Source organism: Micromesistius poutassou (genome assembly GCF_964030765.1).
Source record: "Micromesistius poutassou genome assembly, chromosome: 13".
Lineage (NCBI taxonomy): Eukaryota > Metazoa > Chordata > Actinopteri > Gadiformes > Gadidae > Micromesistius > Micromesistius poutassou.
Genome location: NC_140283.1, coordinates 10,966,974 through 10,988,749, shown reverse-complemented (window position 1 = coordinate 10,988,749; position 21,776 = coordinate 10,966,974). Strand labels below are relative to the sequence as shown.

General features: G+C 40.0%; 1 protein-coding gene across 2 annotated transcripts in view; it reads left to right on the top strand.

Moving 5' to 3' along the window:
* Nucleotides 1–399: 399 nt before the first annotated feature.
* The window catches only part of ano1b (anoctamin 1, calcium activated chloride channel b), a 32,055-nt gene continuing 10,678 nt past the window's right edge, over nucleotides 400–21,776 (top strand). Inside the window, exons 1-14 of one of the 2 annotated variants that reach the window (XM_084477059.1) lie at nucleotides 400–512; nucleotides 3,937–4,070; nucleotides 5,321–5,455; nucleotides 10,519–10,971; nucleotides 12,552–12,650; nucleotides 13,065–13,216; nucleotides 14,067–14,121; nucleotides 14,545–14,596; nucleotides 14,915–14,970; nucleotides 15,271–15,312; nucleotides 15,661–15,725; nucleotides 15,861–15,995; nucleotides 16,956–17,116; nucleotides 19,491–19,573. In XM_084477059.1, coding sequence (XP_084333185.1) covers nucleotides 5,381–5,455; nucleotides 10,519–10,971; nucleotides 12,552–12,650; nucleotides 13,065–13,216; nucleotides 14,067–14,121; nucleotides 14,545–14,596; nucleotides 14,915–14,970; nucleotides 15,271–15,312; nucleotides 15,661–15,725; nucleotides 15,861–15,995; nucleotides 16,956–17,116; nucleotides 19,491–19,573 — 1,428 coding nt within the window. In that variant the 5' untranslated portion in view covers nucleotides 400–512; nucleotides 3,937–4,070; nucleotides 5,321–5,380. Of the gene's footprint in view, nucleotides 513–3,936; nucleotides 4,071–5,320; nucleotides 5,456–7,058; nucleotides 7,393–10,518; nucleotides 10,972–12,551; nucleotides 12,651–13,064; nucleotides 13,217–14,066; nucleotides 14,122–14,544; nucleotides 14,597–14,914; nucleotides 14,971–15,270; nucleotides 15,313–15,660; nucleotides 15,726–15,860; nucleotides 15,996–16,955; nucleotides 17,117–19,490; nucleotides 19,574–21,776 lie in introns of those variants that run through there. The other variant, XM_084477058.1, reaches the window with a different exon arrangement.

The following is a 21,776-nucleotide window of genomic DNA, read 5'->3' as shown; positions in this document are numbered from 1 at the left end:
TCACCACATTCTATGAATGAATGTTTACATTTTTAATTGTGTTCATGCAACATTTGCATGAACAATTGAACATTGAACACTTTTTGAAGTTATATCCTTATAGAAAAGTGTGTATTCCCCTCGCCGATTTCATCATATTTTTTTTTCTTTTTTTGAAAACGTCTTTATCCTTATTACATCCTTTACATCCTTATTTACATCCTTATTCAATTGTTTAACATTTCGACCAACTAGAGAAGCAGCAACGATGCATCTGCTCTATCAAATGTCATTTACCAGTCTCCCAGCCTACATCACTGTAACTGGGAGGAGAGAGATACTCCATGAGAAATTACCCTCCACCCCCAACTCAAATGAAAGCCCTATGGAAAACTGCTGAACTCTTGAAGCAGAACATCTCGGAGTCCCTCACAGTCCAGTGTTCCTCTCCTGACTACCAAGGATACTTTTATTTTGTATCCCCAACAATAAGCTGCGCCGGTCTGGAGACGGAACCACAAGGACACTGAGAGGTAACGCAACTGTATCCCTGTTCATCTGCCACTTGTTAATGTTGCACTATGTTCTGTTCATTATAGTTGGAGGGGATTGGTTTAAATGTAGTCAGCAAGTGATTTATTGAGGCAAAGCCAATGAAAACAAAACTTTATTTTTATAGTTCAGTTCGAGCGTGTTTTTCAAATGGCGCCATTCCTCCTTGAATGAATCACGTGTTATTCTTACAGGCATGTAATTATATCTTCCTGAATGAATAACTTGTTATTATAACGATAATATTATTATATCCTCAGTGAATAGACAAATTGTAATGTTTCGAGGGATTTTCTTATGCATGAGAACAACATATTTAGCCAACATATTTCACATGTCATTTAAACATATTAAAGTTTTACACTGAGCTCCTGAAAGTGTAGTCACCGTATGCCTTAGCATGCCTTAAGTTATCTTGGTATGATTATACATATTTGTTCTGGTGTCAATAGTAAATATAGCCATCATTCCACAAATGATTTACAACGGTAATGTAGAAACCAGTTCCACTCATGTTTTTGTGAATGAGGGGAGGAATTAAAATGAAATTAATTGAACCCTAAAATAATCCCATCTCACCACAATACAACCTGTCCCACAACAATGTAACCTGTGTCACCAGTGAATAGTTTGAATTCTCATATTTCCTACTTAAAGTTGCATTTTTGGATTAAATGTGATTACAAAAATATAGATGCTGAGTGAAAATTACTTATAGCTTTTCATATTTTGTGAACACGTGAAGTTTCATGTTTTGATATTGAGCCATGCCCTCTTATCTATCCAGAGATGTCTCTTAGACGGTCGCCATTGTTGTTTACATCACTCTGACAGTTAATGGGGATGCCATGTGACTTTTGACACTGAACAGCACACACGTAGCACATTGAATGATGGTTATTTCGACCGGTAGCAAGTTGCAATCCCACACTGAAGAGTATTTTGGAACAAATCCCACATGTACTAAAGGTGAACCATGTACTCATGCGTCTTCATCAGTAATCAGCAAAGGGTGGAGACAATCCAGACATTCAACTTTCACAATGAATATCAGTCTGGCCTTATATTTACCAGCAATTGATTTCCCCATATTTCTTCTCCCTCCTCCCTGTTTCCTGTTCGTCTTTTCAAATTGTTACTTATCGTTACTATTTCATAAAACACAAAAAACACTAAAACAATGGCGCCATTCCTTTGGAATTCTGCTGACTGCGGCGCTCCGAGTTCGTCATGACCTCAAACATCCTTCCATTTTGAAAGTTACATGAGGTCCAGACGAGACTTGTGAACCTGCGTGATCAGGATGTTCTCATGAGGCTAACAATACAATATTGGGGGGAATAAAAAATGTTTATCTCACAAGCCAACAGCAAACCTCTCAACACTAGGACCTCCTGGAAGAGATTAACCTTATTCCCAGTCGTTCTCGTCTCACGATGGACAGTACCTGGAAGATGCTTCCGATATCCTAATAGTGGAGAGGGAAAGGGAGGGACTTGAGGGAGGGAAATGCGTTTCCCATTTTACAAAAAAAAGTCAACATTTCTTCTCCTTATCAATGTTGTTGTTACGTCTCCTTATCCTCTTCTTCTTCTTCCTCTGGAGATCAGTGGTAGAAGGGATCAGAGCTGACCGGATGCTATCCCATAATACTCCATCCAAGGTGATGAGCAGTTAGCAGGAATAGCAAATCCACCCATGCTCTGGATGCAAACTGTGTCCAGAGTCACTGAGGACTTTGTGGTAAAGAGGTGCATTGTCACATTGTAATGTGTCATAATAGGCGCCCTGGAGGTTAAAGTAACGTAAAAGTATTGGGCAAAATATAAGATTTAGGGGTGTAAATCTGGTACAGTTCAGTTAAAAACCTTAATGTTGCAGTATTGGAAGGTCAAATATTGTTTAAATAAATGTCTAATTATTAAGTCTTTATGTTACTAAAATGTTGTAGCTTTAGTGATAAGGTGATTCAAACTACATTCAATACATATCTTTTATCTTCATACTAGCTGGTCAACAATCATCAAAACCCAACCAATTCCCAGAAAGATGTATTATCAGCAGCAGAGGGGAGGAGGTCAGGGTTGTCTGTATTCACTACATAACCTTTAAAGTTTGGTACTCTAAAAAGAAGACGGCTCTGGAAACCAGTGTTCTTAAAGCAGTTAAATGTGCTCCTTCTCTGTCATTTTACATCTCTTTCAGCTTTTGTAATGAACTTGAGGGGTAAACTAAAACCAGTAATATTGACAGTGACAGTGATCATACAAAGGGTACTAAATCAAGTTTGTAAATAAGAAGTGGGGAAAGAAACTAAAGCAAATCAAGGCTATACAATATGTATTCACACACAAGTTGTAGGCTAGCCACAAATAGCACCACAACATTTTAATCTTCTTCTGGAGTCAACCAAAAGACACTCCATGTGGTCCAGGGAAAGACAGAGAGAGATTCAAGGAGATGACTGGAGATTCTGACAGCAAGAGGAAATCGAAGCATAATGCAGGACCCAAGCGAACAAGGCTGCAAAGTAAACAAGGGTTCAGAAGAGTGGCTTAGAGGAAGTTATATTTGGGTTGTTTCACAGATCTTGACACAGGCCAGCTGCTCATGTGCGTGACAAGTATTTTTCTGAGGAATGGGCCATTGTGGTCGAGAGAGGAAAGGGCAGTGAAGAGAGAGAGAGAAAGAGAAAGAGACAGATAAGCATTAGCCAGCCAGATCTTTTAGTGACTTGTAGCAGAGTGAGGGGTATATCCTACCTGGACTTGCTCAACAATTATAATCTATTATTAACAATAATTTTACCAATATTTGATTAATGAAGAAAAATACGTAATGCACTTAACTGGCCCAATATATTACGCACATTGGTGCTTTATTACATAGGTCATGTGATATATATAGTGAGATATTTGTTAATGCAGATCAAAGTTTCAACCTCTTCCCTTGACCTTTCCATTAAAATGTTTGTCTTGCATGTATTCTTAGAATTTCTAAATAATTTTCATCTGCAAGGAAGTTGCTGTAAGATATATTGTATATATAAAATAATCATAATATTAATATTAAAGTCTGGTTCTCCCTTCTGGTCATTGAGTTTTATCTTCTATCTATTCTCAAGATCCTCTTAACTTTAGGCAACTTATTTAAGAAATGAAATGAAGAGATGGGATATAGAATCATTCTGTCTATCTGTATAAAATATAATTAATCACCCAACTGAGTGAAAGGGCTTTTCATGCAAAGGCCATTCACAAACATTAGAAGAGTCCGAACACAAGCAGAAGCCTCAATCCTGCGCCGTAATAACCTGTAATACATAAGAAATAACATTCAATGCACCTCTGACCTTTTATCCTTGTGAACTCATCATATATATCTTACATTCATCCTATACACCAGAGAGTCTCTAGAGAGCAACGCTGAGCAACGCTGTCGACCCATCCCAGCAAGAGAATACCCAGAGACGGTGAGGAACAAGAGCGCGAGGGAAGAGGAAAGGACCCAGGAAAGAAGGTGTGAGGGAAAAAGGGAAGGTAAGACGAGTTGAGAGGAATGCATCTGAACTAGACGAATCGACTCAAATGGGAAATAAATGTGTGAAATATTGTTTTGTTCAGGTGTGCTGAACAAAAAAGTATAGGTTTCGACCAGAAATATGATTGTGAAAAAAGATTCTAAAGTGATGTGAATCACTATCAAAAGGGGGGATTAGAATAAAAGCCTTACCCCTCCATCACATCTATGTTTTCATATGAGGCACATTGTTACCTCAGTTAGAACGTTGAAGTGTGCAGAGAAGCTGGTAAAAAACACTTATTTTGATCACTTGGTTTTCTTTGCATCTTTATTTGCATCTGTGCATTGACTTATGCTTATGTGTTTCTAAGTTATTGTGGAAGAATAACCTCTTACATCTACCATCTTACAATACCATAGTATATGCCACAGTAGATTTATGCATCAAAACCAATGCAAAAATCCATAATAATCACCTACATTCTACTTATTTATAACTACATATGCAAAAGCAACACGCACAAACTGTGACCACAGCATAACTACCGACACATAGCCGAGAGGGCCCCAAGGCCCCTGAGCAGCAGGGGCCCCTCACTACTTCAACTCTTTGTCTCTTTCCCATGGACAGATCCCATAACAATGTCAACATTATCGTCCTATGGCCTCACTGGTCATCTTGTTTGCCTATATATCTATATCTATATAGATATATAGATATAGATATATATATATATAGATATATATATAGATATAGATATAGATATCTATATCTATATATATAGATATCTATCGATATAGATATGTATATGAAACACTTCCACCCCTTTGTTGCAGAGCTCCAGATACCCAGCCTTGATTGACACCTCGATTGATCAATCCCCTAAAATACCCTTCTGTTGTAGTTCCCCCCCAGCAGTGTTGAGGTCACCCCGGTCACGCAGACACCTCGCATGTCTAAAGGCTTCATGTTGCTGCTTGTGTTTGTAGTTCTGCCAAGTGGTCAATGAAACACTATCGTCTGCACTCGCACCATGCCTACGGTTTACGGAGTTAGAATACACTTCTCTACCACCTCTCTCATGTCTCATTCTGAAATCCTTATTTGTCATGATTTGTCATGATTTGTCATGACAGTTACGATTATGATATTCGTTATGTGTACCCATAACAAAACGTTAAATGGAAAATGTTTCTCCTATCTTTGTTTCTTTGGAAGAGTAAATAATGTAGCATTCAAACTACTTTTTTTGCTTGTAATTTACAGGTGGCTACTGTTCAGCTCTGTCCTCTATCGGAACCCCCTGCACTGCACTAGCAGAGGGCCATGGACTGGACTGAGATGCCTTCAGAGCTGCTGGATAATGTGTTCGATGACCATGGCTACCAGCAGGAGAATATTGTGAGTCAAATCTAAACCTAACACTAATTATATCAATGTTAAATGGACTCCCCTTGCAAAACAAGGGCCAATGATATGAACTGTTGTTCAGACGTAATGATGTGTTGGTGATGTGTTTTGGGGGACAAATCTCTTGAAACTTCGAAACCTATAAATTATGTTCCTGATAGCGAATAGACAGGTTTCACAAATGGTTGTGTAAATCCTGTTATGCAAAATAAGCAAGTTAACATTTTAAAAAGTAGAGAAAAATAAGAAAAACAAAATGCCAATTTATTGGTAAACCAAGCATAGCCCACGATGCAAGCCCTCCACACATGCAGAAGCGCCATTGTTTAGAGCAGGCCACATCCTGATATCCTGTGAGAAGTGACCTTCCCTCCCTGCACTCTGCTCCCAGCATTTACTAAAACACATGTGGGGCTTTTCTTGGGAGTATGGTGAGCCTGTGCACTAATGTCCCCCTTTTTTTCCCTTTTATTTTTGCTTTTTTTAACTCTTAGTCTAAAAATACCCCTCCATCCCGGATGTAAGAGATGTGTGTTATGCAAGACTCTGGCAATTCAAGTGTCAAGATGGAATGAGAGACTGCGTAGACAGTTTCTGGGTCTCCAGGCCCACAAAGTAAACAATTATCTGAGGCAGTTTCCTGGAATGACATGAAAGAGGAGAGATAGTGGCCAAAATTAACTTCAAAATTAAAGTCTTACATTGGTTGATTAAAAAATAACAAATACCACAGAGCCTTCACTTGGGTCCTCTCAATTGGATCTATGTATTTGTCTATCTTTTACGTAATAAGATAAAAGATGTAGGACTGTTATTGTATAATTGTACTGATAAACATTATATAGTTATATAATTTGCTTTTCTTCTTAGTTTATACACCCAATAAACCCAACACCCAAGGTGTTGAATCAAATCTGAGCATTTTATTGACTGTATTACTTATTTTAATTGCATTTTATATATATATATATCCAGAACAGATTATTTCAACAACATTGCACACATCTCACACACACAGTAGATGAATTATAGAAATGCAATTCATACTGTCATCATTGTTTGTGACAATATCGACAACAACCTGGCAACACACAACCGCCCAGCGACCAGTGTTAAATCATCCTGGTCTGTGTGAGAGGGCTCTTGGCAAATGTTTGTGTTCCCTGAGCCATGTTTACTTTATCAGACATGTAATGAATCTTAACTTTGACCTTGCAGTGATTAGCTGTCTCTGGCACAGACAGAGGCAGTGAGAAGAATGAAAAAAGGAAGTGGAGATAGTAATGAGGAGACTGAAAGACATGGAAATGAAGACATTTGTATCCAGTTGATTTTTGCAGTTAGAGAGAGAGCGAGCGAGAGATAGAGAGAGAGAGCATGAGATGGAGAAAGAGAGAGAGCATGCAAGATAGAGAGAGAGAGAGAAAGGGAGAGAGAGGGAGAGAAAGAGTGCATAAGAGAGAGAGAGATGGGGGAGAGTGCACCTCATGTATATCATGGCTTTATCGTTGTCTAAGTTTAGATTTTGGCTCCAAAGACCGCTTCTCAAGTAACGAGACTGGGCTCTGTAGCACACCCACTTCTAGAGCACAGACGGAACCATAAGACCGGGTAAAGCCCAAACGGATGTAGGAGCCACAAACGCAAGAAGGCACAGGAGACAGCTAATTCTTCTGCCATTGACATACCATGTGAAGGAGATACAGGGTGATAAAGAAAGAACTATAACCCCCCCGGAAAAGAAGTGAAGCATTCAGTGTGACAGCAGTTCCCGTTGCCCCCTGCGTGCGTGTTTATTCCTCTATTACTCTGTTAGCTGTAATGGGAACATGGCAGAGGAGGGAGAAGAGACTTCTGGCTGTCCCCCAGCCCCCCAACCACAGCCTCCACATTTTCTTCAAGACGTCATATTCCACGGCAAGTTTAAAGTGAGTGTCAAAACAGGTTAACTTAAAGACCCCTGTGGGAGAGCCCTGTATTGAGAGTGAGAAGTTGGTTTTGAGCTGGCAAATGATACTCCATTAAAAGACAGCAGTATTAGGAGTGGATGGGAAAATACAAAGCAGAAGACTATAGGAGCAGGATGAGCAGTGAGCTTGCATGTTAACATTCACTAAATTACACTTTAGAAGGAGAGATACCCCATCGCCCCTCCCCCTTCAAAATAAACAATACCCCACCAATAATGTTGTGTTTAAATAATAGATTAACATAGCCTTTGACACTTTTAACACACAAAACGTCTATAGGTGATGTCTAACCTCGATGTCTGTAGATGTCAAATGGAGACACTGCTGCAGTAGTTTAAAAGGAGTGGATGTCTTCAAATCGCTGTAGCATTACCCTTAAGTATTCGGCACACCTTGCAGTGATTTGAGGTGTGCCGAATGGAATCCTGAGCGGGGCATTAGATCAGTTTAAATCAGGGGTTGTGTCTCACTGCGTATAACATGCCGGGAAATTGCACCGTAAGTGGAAAGAGAGGGAACACACACACAGGCGTTTTGGCCAGGCCAGTAGCCTCGTAAATCCAGAATGAACTTCGGCTTTGCACACTTGGGGCGTGGCTATGATCTCCGTACAACTGCTGAGGTATGGCCTGGTTCGAGAGGGAAACGCCGTGCTGGGCACTGTTAACCCAGCCCATTGACTCTGTTCTGCTCCTTTACAATTCATAATAAAGCCTGTTATGCATGTTGTGTAGTACATTTGATTCATGTATTCAATTTATAAATGTAATAGAGTGTTGCCTCCTGATGTTGAGAAGGGGAGGTGAAGGACATTCTGGGTAATGTAGGAAAGTAACACACTGGAGCTGATAACGAGTAACAAATTGCATATAACGATAAAGTACAATATTTAACATGAAAAATAGGTCCTGTCTGCACTGTACTTCACCAATAGACCATTGATAACTATATCTTAGTGTTTAAGGGTGTATTATTACTTTAATGGTATGTCTAGGCTTATGTGATTATTAACCACTAACTAATTTATTATGATTACTCTTTGAATACAAGAATTTGCTCAATGGCAATTCAAATTGAAATCCTTTAAAATATGCCATTTCCTCTTGCAAAGAGGGGAGAGCAATCACTTAAATTGGGATCAAGGAGGCAGCAAAGTATTTGTTTTTACTTGTTTGTTTTTAGTTATAACTAGTTATAACTCCATTATATTAGGACACATCAGTCTATTTACAGACAATTGGTAAAAAACTAATGAAAAACCCATCACCACCATTTCGTTTTGCAAGCTGGGAGAATTGACCTTTTACTAACATGATGACAAAATATTGTCAATAAGGGATGATTACATTCAAATACTAGATAAAATAATGCATTATTAATACAAATTTGACTCATGGTAGTGTTGCCCCATACAACACAGTGAGCGACATATGTAGAGGGACACAATATTCAATAGGAAATGATAGGCATGGGTTTTATCAGAAAATTATGTTTTTAAGAGATTCTTTGGCAAAACCTCCAACTGTGGGAATGTAGGCTCCATTTGGCTTTACCGTATAAATAGACTAGTCAAAAGGGTGGCCTGGTTATCTCCAGTATAAACATTCTGTAGAGCAATGAAACATGACTCCTAGTCATAGCTCAGGACTACATCTTAGTCATTAAGATTCCAACTTTACTACCACTGCTAAATAAGATGTGTTTTTATTTACAGACCCCCTTTTTTTTGCCTCACTAATGGCGTCTTCCAAATTAGGGGGGGGCCTCAGCTGGTGTCAGAGCTCTGTGTGAAATGTCAAACGGCAGACCAGGAATCTTGTCCTACATGAGTTATGGCATTTGAATAAACAATCTTGCAAGTACAAAACCGAAAGAAAAGAGCAGGCTGGTGAAATGTGCTTTGCTGATTCAGCTCCTAGTGATCTACTGGTTAGTACAGACATCTCTGCAGCAGAGCTGTTCATAAGCTTTCTAGTCTTCAAGTGAGATTGAGTTTGAGTCCTATTGCTGGGGCAATTAATGCACTATTGTCCTGTGATATGTAAGTTGCAAAGGAGTCAACATTTTCCATTCTTTAGATAATAAGGTGGTATTTCATTCAAAGTCCTGTTGAAAAATAGGCGGAAACCCTTAGCAAAACATGTATACACAAACAGGTTAATATGTACACATTTCCGATCATTTAACTTACATTGTTACAAACATACACAGGATATCCATTTTGTATGTTATCATTACCACATTCTTGCGGGCTGTGAAAATGCCTGTGTTATTGCTTTGTCTTTATGGACATTCATTATGCATCATTAAAACCTGTAAGGCATTTGTCAGTACTAGCCAGACGTGTCCCTGTCGTTGTACCACTGGTCTGTTTACCGACCAACTGCTTGAGGATATAGTGCATGAGCTATAAGTAAGAGGATGTGGTGAAAAGTGTTGGAAAGCAGCCAGTTTTCCTTTTGGGTTTATTTTCTGCTTCAATCATGACAGCATACTCATTTCTTTAACGTTGCCATAATGTGAATTGGTGCAATATTGCAATAAGACTTGCATATTATGTGAATAACATAATATTCCATTGCTGAAGTTAAACAGACCGTGGATTATTTTTTGTTTGACTTTAACTGGGTGGATTGCACACACACTCTGCCATCGCACATGCATGTATACATGTGACTCATGTAGCACATGTCCTAAATCCTGCACACTTAAAAACAAAGAGAACCACGCAACCGAAAATCCCCATCACATACACACACACACACACACACACACACACACACACACACACACACACATACACACACAAAGGCACACACAAAGGCACACATACACACACAAAGGCACACACACATACAGGCAAACACACACACACACACACACACACACACATACACACAGAAACAAAGGCACACACACACACACACACAAAGGCATACACACACCCACACACGCAAAGGCACAAACACACACACACACACACACAAACACATACACACACACAAACACATGTCATATCCACGTGGCTGCCTCCGCTGCTGTTTCCCGTCCTAAATGTCTGTGGTTGGTCCGTGTCTCTGCCAGCTACTGAAGACCCTGACCCCGGAGGAGAACACGCAGTGTCACTACGGCCTCTACTTCCAGGACGGCCAGCGCCGTGTCGACTACGTTCTCACCTACCACGTGAAGCGGCCCAGCGGGGCTCGCCACGCCCGGACCACCTCGCGGCTGCTCACCGACAACCCCCTGGCCCGCAGTCTGCGTCGCGGAACCCTCATCGGGGCCCGCCCCGGGGGGCAGGACAAGCGACCCAGGGGCAGCCGCCAGACAGAGAGGGCCGGGTACCCATCTCCTCCTCCTCCTCCTCCTCCTCCTCCTCCTCCTCAACCTGCTCCTCGCCCTGAGACCGCGGACGAGGAGAAGGGCCTAGCTGGGACGCCGAGCTGGGACGAGCAGGAGGACGATAAGCGACGCAGGAGGGAGGAGTTTGAGAAGAACCTTCTAGACATGGGCCTGGAGCTGGAGAAGGATGAGGACGTGAGTGGAGCCGTGAAAACGTTGAATGGTTCTGTGCACGTAGCGCTTCATGAATCTCCTGGGTCTCCTTATGAGTCCCTTGGGTTGTAGGCAGTTGAAGAAGGCGACAGTCGAAGAGGTACAGTGATTCAAAGTAAATAAATGACGCACTCCCTTGAGGTTAAATTGAAGGAGCATTCGGAAATAGGATGTGGTGAAATGTTTTGTGAAGCAGCATGTGTCTGCTATTGCTTTTTGATGACATATTACTTTATAAAGGTTGAGTTTGTTTAGTCGGTTTATCGCTAAACTCATTGACAGGCTCGTCACTGTAGGAAATACAAATCAGTTTGATGTCAAATATTGGAGCAGATTTGAACCCTGCATACATATGTCATATTTTATTATCATCAAAATTTGCAAATGGTCTACTCTGAACAAAGTCCAATAACTGAGTTTCAAAATGTAATAGTGGCACACATCGGAAAGAAATCCAACTCATTGGAGTAGCTTGCCTTAGAGCTCGTTTTTGGTTGAAGTCCAGAATTACAAACGATAGGATTTCACATGCTGCCCTGTCCAGCACAGAGGCCTACCCAGTCTGCAGAAGGGAGGGATCAGCTGGCTGTGCAGCTGATATCAGCTGTTTCAGCCTGGTGTAGATGTAGCTGCAACAATGGATGGATACATTGTGTTGTGCCTATAGGAGGGAAAGGGGTGTGTGTGAGTGTGTGTGTGTGTGTGTGTGTGTGTGTGTGTGTGTGTGTGTGTGTGTGTGTGTGTGTGTGTGTGTGTGTTATTATTATTAATTTATACCATGTATTTAACTATATGTTGCACCTGCAAGTCTAATTCACTTCTTAAAAACAATATTTTTGAATTGGGAGTACAGAAAACACCAAGACTTCATAAAAATATGAATATTCAACTATATTCTAATACTCCTCAGCAATCTGCATAAAATAAAACTTGAGATATTTTTGGCCCAATTACTTTGATATTTCCTTTAACACATTGTCATCACAGATAGCATTGCACAGATGGGTAGATCGGCCTCTTTAACGATTTACACTTAAAAGTCAGATTACTGTTAAATGACAGGATACAATCTGTGTAGTGTTTATATTATAGGAAGCAACCATTGCATAAGAAATATTCTACGTATGTTATAAATATAGATATCAGTCTATTGGACTGATATCTGATTGGAAAGAGTCCTGGTGAGGGGAAATTGACTTGGTGCATCCAGAAGAACTATGGCCATATGCAGTATGTGTCCTACACACCACTTCATGGCATTGACCTATATGTTCTCCTATACTCATTCCCATCAGAGATCACTCCAATAGACCCTTTTCACAGAGGCCTCCTCGTAGGACAAACACAGGTTTGCTCATTTCCTGTGCTAGGGTAGTAGACTAAACTAGTAAAGATAAGTCTACTACCTTTGCACTGGTACATAAAACTAGCAGACCCAATGTTTATGCTAAGACGAAACCTCTGTGAAAAAAGTGTGAGGGTAAATGTATTTGTACTACTATTGTTGAATGTGCATTCATCATAAAATCAATCAATCAATCCTGATAACGAGTGTGTCCCAGGGTAAGACCCCGGGGGTGGGCTTTTTAAAGATCCACGCTCCGTGGAACGTTCTCTGTCGGGAGGCGGAGTTCATGAAGCTAAAGATGCCAACCAAGAAAGTAAGGTTCTACTTTCTTGGTGTTCTACATAACCTATGTTGTTTTTAACCCCTCTTACATGTGTCTTATGTTGCTCTAACATGTCTTTTATGTTGCTCTAACATGTGTTTTATGTCCCTTTACATGTGTTTTAACCTCTCTGTTGTTGCTCTAACATGTCTTTTAACCTCTCTGTTGTTGCTCTAACATGTCTTTTAACCTCTCTGTTGTTGCTCTAACATGTGTTTTAACCCCTCTGCTGTTGTTGTTGTTGCTCTAACATGTGTTTTAACCTCTGTTGTTGTCATGAACACGGTTCTTGAGTGTACTTCAAAGCACACTTGGTGTTAGTCTATAATCACAATACAAAGCAGACGAGTCCTCCAACCCGTCATTGATTGAACAAATTTGTCTTTTGTGTTTGGAACCTTCTAGATGTACGCTATGAAGCAGTCCAGTAGTGTGGTGGAGAAGATCAACTCTCTGATCAGTAAGGTGTTAGAGCCTCTCCACCCAAGTGTGGAGGAACACAAAACCAAGAACATCAGGCACCTTTCCTACACATTCTCCCGAGAGAAACAGCATCTGTAAGTGCTCATGTTTACTATACTAGGGCAGTTGTTATTGTTGCCAGTAAAACTATCATTTGATGAAAATATGAAGTAATTCTCAATTTGATGGAGTTACCAGATCTTAACTTAAACTTAAAAATAATCTAGCCCCACAATTGGTGTATGGATATATATATAGAGATATATATACTATAATATACATCTGTAATAGATGTAGAATGAACTACTATTCCCCATATCAGATATAGAGCATACAACTTTGTATACCGCCCCTTTCTGACTGCTTGTGGGGATTGTAGTCTGTGTTTGGGGACCATCTTGTTCTGTAGTCCTGAAGCCAAAAATAGGGAAAGTAATATTCTATTAACACCTCCTATATCTGTCCTTTGACACACCTAGTAGGCTATGATGCCTTTTACTCTTTTGGCTAGTTAGATTATGTTCTAGGATGTGTTTTATGTAATTATCTGTTATTCTAATTTTGACAAAAGTCACGCTATGCTCTCTAATAGAAGGAATAATCCTTTATCATAGAGGTGGAATAGTTGGGGCAACCACAGATGTATCTCATTACGTTAATTGTACAGACCCATAATTAACTTAATGAGCTACACCTGTTTTCCCCTATACTATAACACCTCTGTAATAAAGGCCTATAGTAGAATATTAGAATAATAACTTTTTATTTAAACTTTGTCAGCCCTGTGTGTTTATGTGTGTGTGTGTGTGTGTGTGTGTGTGTGTGTGTGTGTGTGTGTGTGTGTGTGTGTGTGTGTGTGTGTGTGTGTGTCTGTGTGTTTGGGTGTGGGTGTATTTGTATGTGTGTCCGTGTGTGTGTGTGCGCGTGTGTGTATTTTATTTACAGTTTCAACCTGTCAGACAAAGACTCATTCTTTGACAGTAGAACGAGAAGTTCAATAGTAAGTACAGTATTGTATTGTAATGCTTCTTATTATTATATATATTATCTATCTATTAGATAAAGTTGATTCCATTATTGAAAACACTAGTGTAATTGGTGATAGTTAACTAGTTTAAAATCACCAATGTGGCACCTCTATGGAGAGCAGCTTGCCATTAAATACAATCAGATAAGACTTGTTCATGGACAGAGGTCGCAATATGTGAACGTCCTCTTAGTCACTTGCAGCTAGTAATAGTTATAATACAGCAATTGTGGTCTATTGAATAAGGTTAACACATTTAAGTGACTTGGATTTATGAAAGAAAAATAAAGTCAAGGGAAACTTTGGTAAATCTTAAATATAATTGAAAGCTATACCTATAACACGTATTCTGTTCATGAATTAAACACTGAAGGTAATATTTATTTACAATGACAGGTCTTCGAGGTGTTGAAACGAACCAGATGCACAAAGGCCAAGTACAGCATGGGTCAGTCTTCTTTCAACCTTTTACATGTTTCGAGGGGGCGTTTGTGAGACAGGAGGGTGTGTTGAAGAAGAGAATGAATCACATGACGCATAGGACAGTAGGTGGGAGTTGAACCTGCCTATGCTACAAGCTGTATTGCACTAGCAGTTGGAGAAAAATCCTAATGGTTGTGGTGTCTGTTCTATTTAATTACAGTAACACAATGTGAGAGGTGCAGAAATCTAAACTTTGACTAGTGCAACCTTAAAATTTGTTCTTTCAGATAACACATTGCTGTTTTACACTGCTTAACATTTGTGTTATTGTATTGTCCTTAAGGATTAACCAGTCTGCTCTGCAGTGGAGTCTACACGGCCGCATACCCCCTTCACGATGTAAGAAGCTTCCAGAGATATAGATCCTCTATATTCATTTCCATTTATCAAAACAAAGGGATAAGTGTGACAGTAGCAACTTCAATGAATATTAAAGCTGCAATCAGCAATTTGCTGTCGTTAAATGGTGTTTGAATGGAGTCTCATGGTTCTCATGCATCTGTTTAACTGATGCCATTGCTATTGATTTGAATGCATGAGAATCATTAGACTAAATCTACACAGTGGAATTACAACAAAGTATACTGAGCAGCTTCAACAAAGCTCAGCCAATAGATGGACCTTGTTTCCTGTTTCCAGGGAGACGTCAGTGGAGAACATGCAGAGCCCAACGACAGGAAGGTAAAATCATTGCAAATGTATAATTACAGATAATACATGCACATGTTCTGAGTTTGAATAACGCAGTGAGCAAGTGATAAGAAAACATTACACTTTGTCTAGAGAAGGCCAACATTTCAACAATTATGAATGAACAACAATGTAAAAAACAACAACTGTAAAAAACCTATCTAGGTTAACGTAATCTAGTTAAAAAGGGGAGATGTAAAAGGCATTGACCCTGGAAAAGGGAATGTACATTATAATAGTGGTTTATTTGAAGTTGACTGTTATTCTGTATAGAGGACAGTTAAGGACAGGGAGAGATGTTCAAAATAACACAAATTAACATGATTTCAATCCCTTCAGCTCTTGTATGAGGAGTGGGCAAGCTACAGTGTCTTCTACAAATACCAACCCATTGGTCTCGTACGGTGAGAACCCTGAATCAAAGGACAGCGATATTGCGATAAAGCCTATCGTTTGTCCAACTGCATCTCTGGAAGATATGTCATATCTGGAAGATATGTTGTAATAAACTACATTGGGTCTCCTGTTCTCTCTTCTAGAAAATACTTTGGTGAGAAGATCGGTCTGTATTTTGCGTGGCTCGGTCTGTACACGCAGATGCTTATCCCTGCTTCCGTGGTTGGAGTCATCGTCTTCCTGTACGGATGCGCTACCGTGGATGACAATATACCAAGGTCAGAAGAACATCCTCTTTTACTTTGTTCGCCGGGTCACCCAGGGACAGCACGCTTAATTTTTCTGTATTCATAAATCATTGTTTTGCTCATCATGAGTGAAGTGTAAATATCTTCTGTCATCTATCCTTCCTTTTTTTGATATTCCAGTTTGTCACTGTGCTATTGCCAGCAGGGACCTTTATCAGCTGGGTAGTTTTACAAATGGAATAATATCGTATACATAATACATATGATTGAAGATTGTCTGTTTCTAAGTTTGCATATATTTTTTACCATTTCATAGAATTTGTTATCTTTGGAATGTTATGATATGTATACTTTACTCTATTCCGCCTTTTTCTATCTTTTAAAAGGATCCAGGAACACAGATAACACATTTTCATTTAGCTATATCTAGAAGGCCGTTCAAAATTAAATCAGGTAGTAGAGAAGCACAGCAGGGGTTGGATAAAGAAATGGTGAAATGAGACTGCATGACAAAAAAGGTGAGAGTGGAAGCAGACAAAATCTAGAAGGAAAGGGACAGAGAAACAAACATTTGAGGAATAAGCTGTCATCGCCCCGGGTCTGTTCTCCATCCGCTCTGCTTTCCATCAACCTGCAGGATACTCCCACGCATGCACACATGCACATGCACACGCACACACACACACACACACACACACACACTAACACTTGCGTTTACAATGTACGCACACACACATTCACACAAAATCACTGATGCACACACTCAAGGTTTGGTGTTAATATCCCAGTTCCAGCACTTTACTCCTCTTTATGAATTAAATAGTACAATGTATAGCAGATGTACTTTTCCCCCTTAGAATAAAAACAAAAAATGAACAAATGAATAATCATACGTTGATGTTATTGACCATCCCATAACTTTAGATATCTTCATAATACATATTAATATAACACCGCTATATTGTTACTATCTTTTTTTTCTGCTTTCAGCATGGAGATCTGCCACCCCAAGAACAACATCACCATGTGTCCTTTATGTGACAAAGCCTGCAGCTACTGGAAGCTGAGCACCGCATGTGGGACAGCCAGAGCCAGCTATCTGTTCGACAACCCGGCCACCGTCTTCTTCTCCATCTTCATGGCCCTTTGGGGTGAGAACTCTGTTGTTTACATGTTTAGGGAAATGTGCACGGAATGATCCTGCATGAGAGCCACGGTTCAGATTCTCACTGAAGATCAAGTCTGACCTCACGCCCGTTAAAACCCACTTTAAAACCCAAATAGTGGACTGACCAATCAGTGGTAAGTTGCAGGTTGGGCGATATTCCAAGGAAGGAAAGTTATAAACGTTACTCCGGTTCTGTTAATATTAATGCCAGACGGATGTCGGAAGTTCGGATCCGTCCCTCGCTTTTATTTATTCATTTCTGGATATTTAAGTTTTTGTTTATCATAGAAACATGTGTTCAAACTCAAAGTGAGGCACTGAAAAAAGTCTTGAATTTGCTATTTGAACCATTTGAACATCTTCCCAGAGGACCAGAACAGGTGTCACTCAAGACTTAACGCTGTGTCTGCTCTTCTTATGTACCAGGGGTACAGCACGGGTAGTAGACTAAACTAGTTAAGATAAGACTAATGCCAGTGACCCAATAAAAGTAGCAGACCCATAATTGGTGTGATAGGCAACAGCTGTGTTTGTCCTTCGATGACACCTCTGTGTGAAGGGTCTACAGCCAGGCATTCGTATTGATAAAGTGTTGAATAATTTTACCCTTCTGATTCAGTAAAGCCAATATACTCTAGGTTGATCCATTACAAATGTTGCCACAGTGATTGGTCATATATATGTACTGAATGTTGTGCCGACTATTAACACTTGTTTTCTAAGTTTCACAAGCCTTGCTAGTCCATCAAAAAAAAACTCATTGAGCTATGACTGCCGGAACCATCCCAGATAGCTTAGCTTACCTCTGTCCTGCCAGTTTTCTGGGGGTTGGCTGGTATAGATGGAAGGGTGGGTGAGAGGCATGCTGGCATTACAAGCAGTTTTTTTAGCATTGAAAATAGCCACAAGCCCTCCCTAAGAACTCACTGCTTGCAACTCTACCTATAGCAGCGAGTCTGAACAGGGCTAATGAAGCAGCAATGTGCAGTGTGAAATGTTAAGAATCATAATAGAGATAGAACATTCCATTCGATTAAAAAGGGCTTAATATAGCAACCTATGGTTGTTTTTGGTGGCGTCCATTGGTGGGCAGTATCATCATGCTAAATTAAGTAAAAACACAACAATATATGTGTAGCTTAGCAAGTAATTAACTTTTAGACTATTATGTAACCAACTTTGTTTTCCCACATGCTTAAAACAAACAAACATATTGCCTTAGTCAGAAGGTAGAAATCAGCAAGAAAGATCATCTGTGACTGATGTAAGACCGAAGATAACTGTTAGACCGAAGATAACGGCAGGCGGTTAACTTTGGTGGCAGAGTGCATTGTGACTGCTCAACATGAGCATGTTTTAAGAAAACTGATTAGAAGGTTTTTGCTAAAGCAAAAAACTGAATGCCATTTTGTTTTAAGGGTATTTTTTTAAGCGTCTTTGGAAATACAACCCACAAGCCAGACTTGGCTACTTGTAAGTGTAGTAAAACAGGCTGTCGGAAATAAGCAGAACAAAAAAGCATTCTTACACATCCTCCTCACCACGAGGACTTCTGCCAGGGGTTGATCTTATGGATGCGACACAACAGCTTTATTAAGTTGTCTCTGGTTCTGATGTTTTTACTCTTTTCTGTGCTTGTAAGACTGCAGAAATACACCTTCAACCTTCTGCTAACGTCACACTAACTATGTGCTGCAAGCAGGACCCAGGAATAGTCCGAAAATCCTTCATGTTCCAAAAAAGAAATATATTCACCCATAGTCTGCCCATTTTTCATATTTGGCTTAATATCCACGACTAACACCTTATTTTGCCGCTGAACATTTGGACTACTTTACTTTGCGGAAGCATACATCACCTTTAAGTATCAGGCTATCATGGGAAGGTGTTGTGTATGCTAAGCCCTTAAGCCTGAAACAGGATATTGTAGACCCTCGTCCAGGAATCAGAGCAGCATGCTCTGCCTCGGCATGCCTTTGGAGGGGTCGACACACGGCACCCTTCACCCCTGCCGTCTCTCCCGGGCACAATCTCAGCACAGAAGCAATTCAATTCATACATGTTCAATGAGCCATATGACCCATATTTTACAATATTATATTTTATTCCAGCTCCTGATCAATTTTTTTAATAGTATGTTTCTCAGTTTCAGTCTAGTTTCTGTTGTGTTTTTTCAGTTAAAACTCCTAATCTGCCTTCTGTCTCTTCAATTCGATCTCTACTTAACAGACCCTATGTTCAAGTGAACTCTTACACGGCCGTGAACTTTATGTAAGCAAAAACTTTTTTAAACCGTTTCATGTGTACAGTTTAAGGTTTTGTAAGTGAATAGTGTTATTGTATTATGTGTTGTCTAGCTGCCATGTTTATGGAGCACTGGAAGAGGAGACAGATGAGGTTGAATTACGAGTGGGACCTGACTGGCTTTGAGGAGGAAGAGGTGAGTCACAGCTCTGACTGGGCTTCCCTCACTTAGCTTACTCCCCATGCGTGTGATAATCATCCACAAAGTAAGATGGAGAAAGTCAGCAAATAGAATAGACAGGAAATAAGTGTCATTAACTTCCACCGCTTGTTAATTGTGTATTTGAACTGAATGCATGATTTAAAGGTCTGGTTATTTAAGGTGTGCTTAACCTTGCAGACTTGCCATTTGTTTTACCAAACCCAGTACTGGGTTGTACCACACAGCTCCACAGAGGTTTCTGTCTAGGTAGAGTTTACTGCATGCATTCCAGCCACACTTTCTGGGAACTTTTTCTGAGTTCAAGCCAAACGTTGCGTTGCATTGGACATGAGTGGACTTCTTGTGAACTGCTACACAAATATGCCATGTATATGTATGAGGCAAGAGAGGACTGACCAGCCTCACCTTTTTGGACCAAGAGCACCTCAGGCATCTCTTCTACATGTGTATACACATGTCCACCAGCCAAAGAGTACCAGTGGTTCCCCAGATGATACCCAACAGCCCCCCATCCCACCTCACCCATAGCTTCACCTGCTTCAGGGATTGGGGAAGCACAAGTTCCTCCCAGCCGCCACTGAGGATGGTGACATCATCAGAAGCAGCTTCAGGAAGAGGCTGTGGATGTTGATGTCATCTGAATCAGCTTCAGGAAGAGGCTGAGGATGGTGACATCATCAGAAGCAGCTTCAGGAAGAGGCTGTGGATGTTGATGTCATCTGAATCAGCTTCAGGAAGAGGCTGAGGATGGTGACATCATCAGAAGCAGCTTCAGAAAGAGGCTGTGGATGGTGACGTCATCACAACTATCTTCAGGAAGAGGCTGTGGATGGTGACGTCAAGACTAGCAGCTTCAGGAAGAGTCTGTGGATTGTGATGTCATCAATGCATCTTCGGAAAGAGGATAAGGATGGTGACTTTATCCAAAGCAGCTTAAGGAAGATTTTGTGGATGGTTACTTCATTGAAGCTCATTTCATTTGAAATAATTACAACTTTAAAGTTAAAACTAATGAGATTTACCTGAGTGGTAATAAACAAATAAAAAAAGAATGACCAACAGGTTCTCCCCATCTCCCAGTAGATCCCTCCCATTCTGTCTCTCTTTTCCCATCCCTCTTGTAATACTTGTTCTCATTGATTTGTTTTGTGTGTTCATTTTGGTGTGTTTATTTCTTTCCAGGAAGACCTTAAGGTTTGTACCATTCCTTTATATTCACTCAAGAGATTCTTCAGATTTTCTTCGTCTTTATTTTCCAGTGATCTCCTTCAAATCCTTGTTTGCTCAAGCTTATCTCTCTATCTGCATTCTATACTCACAAGGAACTGTTCTGAAGTCTGATTCTGAAGCTAATAGTCTATTGCAATCATTCTTATGTTTATTATTATCTTTGTTGATTTTATTATTATAATGATCGAAAATGAAAACATAGTCTTGTGATGGTTTAGTAGCCATATGTGACTAGCCATCAGAATGTTTCTTCTCTTGTTATGACAAATTCTACTAAAAAAGCTGTCACAATGTTTACAGTCAGATAACATTGATAAGATGGGTCAAACTGTGTCTGGAGCATTGAATTAAGCTGGGTCTAGCTAAGTAATATAGGTCTAGCTGGGTCTGGATTTATTTATTTTTTATTTATTTAAGCTGAGTCTAGCTGGGTCTGAATAATTGATTTAAGATGGGTCTAGCCAGGTCTGAAACATTGATTTAAGATGGGTCTGCTTTAGACCATGATTAACAATGTTTTTTAGGGATATAATTAGAAATAAAATAACTACCCAATGGGTATTTTGAACCAGATCAAAAATTGAACAATCATCATGACTACAGTGGTCCTTGTTGTTTGCATAATTAGCATCAAGCAGCCCCTTAAATTCACAAAGGTGTGATGATTGTGTTGGTAGGTTGATATGGTCTATCCACCAAACCAAATGACAAACTTTAAAAGCTTGGACTTAAGACTGGGGTGCTGGCGTTACACTGAACACACTGAACTATTTGAAAACATTGAGTCTCGGGATTCTAGTTTTAATTTGATTGTTTTGCACCATTAAGATGTGCACCCCAAATGGGCTCACAACAGGAATATAACTGCATGGCTCAAATTATAGCAGTGGTCCCTTATCAACGTGTGGAAAGGGAAATGCCTATGCTTGTATCATTTTAGGGTTAA